Here is an 8,589-nt window from a genome sequence, read left to right as displayed (position 1 = left end):
CAGCGTTAGTCGGACGGTCGACGTCCATATCAGCACCGGCCGACCAAAATTGGCTGATGAACTGAATTGGTGCAAATGTAAAAGAAGTAGGACTGAATTGGCACAAAAAAAGGTTTAAGACTAAATTGGCACAATTGTAATAGGTTTAGAATTATTTTGGTAATTTTCCCACTTGAAACAGTCCCCCATTATTATTTATAATGTTGTCTACAAAAATTTCGGATGAATCCATACATTAGCATCTATATATTGAGAATATTTTATGTGTTTTGTACTAAGAAAAAGCGAAAGTATTGCCCGCCACAAGGTTTAGATTATAAAAAGTAACAATCTATCAACACACGCTCTATAAAATTCATTACAGTTATTTTACAGACCTATTTTTCTTGTTATGTTTGGTTAACTTTTAAAGACTATTTTGTGCTAATTATTAAAACTTACCATTCATGGACTTTGGCTTTTATAACGTGAGTAACCTCGGATTTTCGCAATTACATAAACATTATATTGTAGTATACATCTAGTTTTTTTGCAAGAGGTACAAAAAACCATCACAAGTTTCCACCTGGATACATTTTTGCGTCCTTTATTAAAATAAACATCTTTATTTTCTCACCTTTCTGCTTGGGCATCATATCATCTCCCAAGAAAGCACTTTCTACGAAATTGCCACTTTTATCCTAAAATACCATTGGCACTTACCTATGTCTATGCAATCATTTATAAACACTGGACCCACTTCAAAAACCTTTAAGACAGTAGCTACACCCGCCATTGCTGCTTTGGTTGCTTCCAGTCGCAACTGTCCGTCGCCTGGTCTACCGACTTCGCCCCGCTCGCCAGCGCTACCTCTCCTCGTCTTCCCGCTCTCTCGTGCTTTTCCCCATGACTTTTGATGAATGTGGTTATATAAACACCTCTTAACATAAAATACAAGTTATCAAACCTTTTGCGTTTCTTGAGAGAGATTTTGGATAGGCTTAGGGTGTGTTTGGTAACGTTTATATTTTTTTGTTTTTCTATTCTTTTGTTTCTCCGGAATAGAAAAAGAACATAAATACATTTGGTAATGTCAGTTATTTTTTTTATTTCTTGGAATAGAAAAGTGGCCAGGAAATATACATTTGGTAATGTCAGTTATTTTTTTTATTTCTTGGAATAGAAAAGTGGCCAGGAAATAGATTTGGAACAGAAACAAGAAGTAAAAAAAAAAGAGTTAATACCACGAAAAACCCCAAACTGGTACACCTGTGATAATTTTACCCCAAACAAATTTTTTGACCATAAAAAATCCCAAACTGGTACACATGTGATAATTTTACCCTCAATTTGTTTTCGTTAAATTTTACTGTCAAATTACTTTGTTAAATGACATGCGGCAATTAACTGATGTGCCAGTTTTATGTTTTACCCTTCATTTGTCATATGTATACCAGTTTGTAATTTTTTTTTGTATTAATCTAATTTAACGGAAACTAACGGAGGGTAAATTTGTCATAAATGTATCAGTTTGGGGTTTTTAGTGGTCAAAATATTAGTTTGGGGTAAAATTATCACAAGTATACCAGTTTGGGGTTTTTCGTAGTATTAACCCCAAAAAAAAATTTACTTCTTGTTTCTAAAACAAAAACGAGAAACGATTTTTGTCATAAACCCTAATATCTCTATTTTCCTCGCAACACTCGCTTGCCTCTCAAGCTCGCGCACGTCATCTCCATCTCAGCTCATCACCACCAAAGCGTCGCCTCTCTATGGTCGACTCTCTCCGGTGGCGTCGCCTCTATCCGATCGGCTCTCTGCTGTGGCATTGCCTTTTTTGCCTCTCTTCCAGTCTAGATCTACACACAGCTCACCTCCAGTGGTCACCTCTGTCCAGTCGCCCTATCCAGTCGCATCGCCTCTCTTCGGTCACGTCGCCTCTCTCCAGTCACCTTGTCTTCGCTCGGCTATTGATTGCTCTAATCGTGTTCGCCTCTCTCTCGTTTGCTTCTTTCGATCGCCCCGATCCACATTTTTCTCTTCCATTCTTTGTGGTTATGCATTTTCTTGTTGTGATTCTCACTTCTTGAAGTTGAATGGCTGCGTTCTGCATATGGATTTGCTCTGATTGTTTGTAAATTTGAAACCCTAATGTCGATTTGCTCTACTTCGAGTTGTCGTGCACATCTTGTATAAGTAAATTAGTTGATGTAAAAAAAAAAGGTGAGAGTCGTCATCGGTCCTGACAAATTGATTTTGACGAGGGAAGCATCGAGCATGTGCTGGATTTCAGTAGGTGAACTTGGGAGGTACGTCGATGATGCAGCGCAACTTGCTTCATTGTGATGGAAATGCAAGACCTTGTGTCATGGTTCATTGGAGAGATTAAGTAAACAAGCTTAACAAACTCAGTGCAGAGAAGTGCTAATTCTAAGTTACTAATATAGCTCAAGCTCTTCATAGACAGAACAAACATTTGTTGAGATGTTTAGAAACCTACTTTCCAGATTGATTCTCTTTATAGACGATTGAAGGATCCGGGTAGTGAGGAATCTATTTTAGTCAATACCTTTTGGCCATGAGGCCTTCTGCAACTTCGTTAACTTGAACTACTCACTGCATATTAGACCCTTCTGAGATCTACTTGTGCTCTTGACATGTTCATCATGACCAAGGGAACTTGTGTAAAAACGAACTATATATATTTTTAGGTCTTCTCTTTCTGTTTGGTTTCCACTTACTTTGCATGGTACATATTCACTCCTTGGTTATAGCTGAGTTCACATGCACTCCCACGACACATACATATGTGCTCCTAATTGTTTCTCTATCCATGCAATGTATTCATGAATATGTTTGTATTTGGTTCGACACTCTTTTAACATCTTTACACATATGATTATCATGAACTCTTATGATGCTCAACTAGTAAAGGTTAAATGGTATCCTAGAAAGAGGCATTCATTGCAAAGTGGACCGACTCTTTAACCAACTTGTATGTCGGTTTGTTGGTAGAAGAGGTCAAAAAGGGAAATCGCACCTCTCTACTTACAACAAAGCAAGGTGGACTAACATACGGACCGAATTTAAAAAACGGTCAGGACTCCAATATAATCAAGTGCACTTGAAGAACAAGGTAAACAAATTGAGAAAATAATGTGGTAGTTTTAAGAAACTTCTTTCACAATCCGAATATGGCTAGAATAATGTAAACAAAACAGTTGTTGTCAATGATCCAAGTATATGGGAACATCACGTCAAGGGATCATTTGACCTTTGGTCATTTTGCGATCACTATACATGTACATGGCTAGAGGTTTCATTGTCTTGCTGATATATGTCATCATTGTGAAAATTGTAGGATAATAGTGAGTGGACAAAATTCAAGAAGGATGGGTTTCCTCAGTATTCCGACTACTGGGGAGCATGCAACAGGAAATGCCAAAGATTTGATGGTGTAGGACGAAGGTGACACTAGTGGTGGTGATGCAGACGGTGGTCAAGAGGGAGTCTTTACATTTGACCAAACTACTGCTCCAGTTCATGACAAGCACAAGTTGAATAGGACTCAAAATACTAAGAGGAGAAGATAGAGTCACTCATTTGTTATTGGTAGCACCTATAAAAGCTCTACAAGATTTGATCAAAATTAGGGCAAGTCAAAATGTCGCTGGCTTTTTTACCTCACAGGTCGTATCACCACCTGTAGACTCCTTCTTTGTATCTGCTGTGATTGGAGTCCTAGTTAGCATGCCTGAGTTAGAGCAGAATCTTTACAACAAAGCAGTGGAACGAGCCTACGTTAGTGCCATATGGAGGGAGGCTTTTATCACATCCTTAGCTGAAAGGAGAAATGGATTTCTCCAATCTCCTTAGTAGATATTGAGAAATGTATTGTGGATTGCGTAAGGTTTCATTGATTGTATGACTTATGTTGTTGATTGTTATATGGTTTTTAAATATATTGATGTTGAGACTCTTGCATTTGTGTGGGGGGTTGGGTACAATGGATTGCGTGAGATTTTTATATTTGGTTTATTTCACTCTATGACTTATGTTATTGGTTGTTATTGGGTATTTCTTTTCAAATATATATATATTAATGTTCTTGTATTTGTGTAATAGCATAGGTACTATGGAAGGGGGACAAAATAGTGTATCTAATGGGCATGTAGCACAAGTTGAACAGGTTTTGGATGACATTGATATTGACGTAATGATAGTATGGTTGAGCATTGTTGTGTTGGACATGTCTATGCATACGAAAGAACCTATTAGGAATAGTAAATTGTCAAGACCCAAATGGATAATAGAGATTGTTTATGGACATTCAGATATGATATATGAAGCCTTCAGGTTGGAGAGACATGTTTTTCTGAACCTATGTGGTTTGATGACGGCAAGAGGTTGGTTGAAAGATAGTTGATATATAAGGGTAGATAAATAAGTTGGGATCTTCTTATCTTTGGTTGGTCACAAAAACTCCAATAGAGATTTATGTGAGAGATTCCAACATTCGGGAGAAACAATAAGCATGTATTTCAATATAGTGTTGAAAACAGTTATCAAACTATCAAAAGAGGTATCAAACCACCTTACTTTGATGTTGTCCCAAAGGAGATTCTTATGGATCCTAACCATAAACGCTACTTCAAGGTATGATTTTCATATTGATTTTACACAATCAAATACATGTAGTTGATAATCTTGTGTAACACTAGACTTTTATGAAATCACAAGGCTGCGTAGGTGCTAGTGATGGCACCCACATTGATGCTTCCATCCCTATGTTCCAGCAGATCCCATTTAGAGGCAAGAAAGGAAGTACCACCTAGAATGTGATGTGTGCTTGTTCGTTTGATATGAAATTTACTTTTGTGTATGTTGGGTGGGAATAATCTGCCAATGATTGTCGGGTGCTTTTAGTAGCACTCGGGGCTCCTCAATTGCAATTTTCTTAACCATCGCTCGGTATTTTCGTTGTCTATAAGAAATAATTTTCTTTATAATTGTATAGGGGTTGCATATCATAACAAATTTAAGTATACCTTCTTATAGACAAATACTATATGGTAGATTATGGTTATGCATCACTTCCTGAATTTTTAACTTCGTTTAAATGTAACGGTATTATTTGAATGATTATAGGGGTAGAGGGAGACGGCCCAAAACAGCAAAAGAATTGTTCAACCATAGGCACTCTTCACTCAAGAATGTCATTGAGAGGTTATTTGGAGCATTAAAGAATCGCTTCTTCATTTTTAGACACATGCCTCCATTTTCAATTTGAAAGCAAGCACTTATTGTAATTACATGTTATGCTCTCCATAATTACATTTGTGAGGAAGGGAAGATGGATAAAAAATTTTCCTTATATGGAGATCCAGAGTACCCATTGGACCTACACAAGTGGAGGTTGTAGATGATACATCACTTGAGGAGGTAGCTAAGATAAACATGATTAGGAAAAATATTACAAATAAAATGGTAAGGGATCACAATATGCATGAGATTTCATGACTTTGCATTTCCGACTTTTGTAATGTGTTTGTAAACTATTATGAATACATTTCTTTTAATCTTATTAAGGTCATCCAATTCTATATTTATGATTTTATTTGTTAGGCCATAACCATTCTCATAATGACCCCATTATGGTATTTTTTTTAAACTTAAAAATCACTAGTTTAGGAATGTTGAAGTTTTTAAAAAATACCAAAGAAGTTGTCTTCTTCAAAAACTTTCAAAAGATAATCATATGAGAAAATTGGAAATAGAAATTTTTGTGTTCCAGGAATATAAATTTTGTACTGTTACCAAACGTATTTATATTTTTTTCTATTTTAGGAATAGAAATTTTGTTCGATTACCAAACGCATTTCGTGGTATTAACCCTATTTGTTTTTACCATGTGTTATATGGTTGGATTTGGGTTAGATCAAGGTTTTGTTGGATATGAATCATTTAAATTACTTAATAAATAAACGGGTGTCAATGTGTGTTAAATGGGCAAATTTGAGTCGAACCCATTTATGATCCATCCAAACCACCCATTTTGCCACCTCTGTATACAGATAAAAGTGTTTATTTAGACAAATATGAGCGGAAACAAGATAACCTTGCCCAAAAAATAATCCCTAGACAAATCCAATCCACCAAGCGTAGTCTGTATAAGACGCACGTGTGATCCACGCCAGTAGTTGTTCTAATTACCGAAACAATGTCCCGTCTTTGTCCACACGTGTTTGCTCTGACCGGAGGAAAACTATTAGCTGCATCCAAACTCTAATGCATATCATCCGTCGAATTTTATGAGCCCCACGAGAAATCCGCCGGATCTTGCGCACCGGCCGACCAAACCGGTGCGCATGCGACAACTTTCCCGTCACGAGCGCCCGCACGAAAAGCAATTAGCCTTTTCACGATGGAAACGTAAGGCCGCCGTAGCCAACCGCTCCCCACCACGTTATCGTACGAGCCACCCCCCCTTCCGCAACCACGTTAACGAACCATCCTCCGCCGCGTCGTCGCCGGGACCCACCGCCACGTCACCCACTCCGGACCTCTCGCGCATAAACGACAGACGTGTCATTCCAGAATACCACGAAGATTCCAAAGCACGCCCTTCTTGACTTGACGCCACCCCGAAACGGAACGCGAACCCAAGATTCCTGGAACCCACCCGCGCTTCAGCACCCATGGCGACGGCGGCGAGTGCAGTGCACTGCCGGCTGCCGGCAGCGAAGCAGGAGGTGGCGAGGAGGGAGCCGGCCGGCCCGGTCCAGGTCTCGGTGCAGAGGTCGAAGCAGGCGGTGCCCGACGGCGGCAACGGGAAGATCCTGCTGCAGCCTCGGCTGTGCAACTTGAGGTCCTACGGCTCTGATCCGGTGGGGATCATCAAGAGCAAGAGGGTGGCCGACGGCGGCGGCGGCGATGCGGTGTCGCCCTTCTTCGAGACGCTGTCGGAGTACATCGAGAGCTCCAAGAAGAGCCAGGACGTCGAGATTATCTCTGGTCGCTTAGCCATGGTCAGTGTTTGTGTGATCTCCATTTTTCTTACTTTTCTTCTCTTTTAAAGAAACCAACTTGCTTGATGTGACTGCTCTTGGTACGAGTTTCAGTTCAACAACAGTTCTTCTGAATGTATATATCTGTATATACGCCTAGACATATTGTGTGGGAGCAACTCAATTTGATTGTTCTGCTTTATTGAAGAGAAAAATCCATGGTTATGCTTTGGAATCACATGAGATGGAGGTCTCTGTCTCTGTTTATCCTCATTATTGATAGATGTTTCGTCTTCTGTACCTCTACTTTACTGTAGCAGAAGATATTTTCATTGGCAAGGTGAATACTACAAGTTGGATTCTTCATACAACTAGGATATACAACTTCAGATTCTAACCGTTTATCCGGATTCTACTCATGTTTTAACTGATTTGGGAGTTTACATGTACCTAAGGTGGACTTACTTGTGCCGAAGTAGTTTGACTTGATCTGATAAGTAGCAGTATTTGAAACTGAGCTTGTTAGGGTTGGTGGGTTGTCTGCAAATTCTTGGATGTTGATACAGGGAGTTGTTTGTCAGTTCTTCAGTCGGAAGTTATATGAATGAGTCATTTAAGGCCAAATTTTACAGATTTTGTTTTGGGGTTGGAGAGTGCCCAAGTACACAGAAGCTTGGAGCTGCTCATCCTAGAAAGTTACAAATTTTTCAAAAGTTGAAAGGTTAAATGCGAATTAAGTATCGAAATCTTCGGTTACCGATGTCCCGATTATATTGCTTGTACAGCGTGCTCTGTCTAGACAAGGGTATATCATTTTCGTGTCAAAACAGTGATTGCCTTGTCTCGTGTTGTGCTTATCTGCTTCCCCATAATTTGCTCATTGACTGATATGAATCGGGAAGTACATAATCTGACCTTATGAATTTGGATGTTGTTGTCAACCAGATTGTCTTCGCGGCGACAGTGGCGGAGGAGGCGGTGACTGGAAACTCCCTGTTCAGAAAGATGGACGTCCAAGGAATCGCTGAAGCAGCAGGGGTGTGCTTCGGAGCTGTCGCCTGCGCCGCGTTCTTTGCTTGGTTCTCCAGTGCCCGAACCAGAGTAGGCCGCATCTTCTCTCTCAGTTGCAACACACTGATCGACTCCCTCATCGACCAAATCGTTGATGGGCTGTTCTACGAAAGTGAGCTCAGTGATTGGTCAGACGACATCTGAAGCAAGGATTGGACAACGCAGGATCATGCGGCACGCTATTTGAGGTTTCCGGGATTCCTCGTAGCCCTTCTCTTGTGTGTGAAAATTGTAGCTGCTATATATACCAAGAAAGTTGAAAAGAACTGCGAGAATGAGAAGTCGAGCTAGGGATTGGGCATATGGTATAATTCGCTGCAAGTAATGATATTGGCATGCAAAGGAACAAAGTTTCGAGGCGGAATTCGATGCCGTCGCAAAAAGAGCTGATACTGCAATCTGATATAGTTGGGTTGGGGTGTAATATAAGATGTGATTAGGTGATTAGATATGTAAACAGCATAATTTGCTCTTGAGTGTTAAAAATGGAGGTCATAGTGCACTTGCTAGTGATTTCGATGTTGATTGGCAA

At 39.7% G+C, this 8,589-nt stretch overlaps 1 protein-coding gene and 1 pseudogene across 1 annotated transcript; both read left to right on the top strand.

Annotated features, from left to right (window-relative positions):
- Positions 1–4,114: 4,114 nt before the first annotated feature.
- Positions 4,115–4,877, top strand: LOC130134996 (uncharacterized; annotated as a pseudogene).
- Positions 4,878–6,604: 1,727 nt separating this feature from the next.
- Positions 6,605–8,589, top strand: LOC115681950 (stress enhanced protein 2, chloroplastic). Its single transcript, XM_030606061.2, has 2 exons — positions 6,605–7,007; positions 7,932–8,589. Exons 1-2 carry the CDS (start codon positions 6,678–6,680, stop codon positions 8,199–8,201), a joined length of 600 nt encoding a protein of 199 aa, XP_030461921.1. The 5' UTR covers positions 6,605–6,677; the 3' UTR covers positions 8,202–8,589.

This window comes from Syzygium oleosum, unplaced genomic scaffold (genome assembly GCF_021117445.2).
Source record: "Syzygium oleosum isolate NSW1041296 unplaced genomic scaffold, Sole_v2.1 Sole_v2.26, whole genome shotgun sequence".
Lineage (NCBI taxonomy): Eukaryota > Viridiplantae > Streptophyta > Magnoliopsida > Myrtales > Myrtaceae > Syzygium > Syzygium oleosum.
This window is presented reverse-complemented; position numbering and strand designations above follow the sequence as displayed.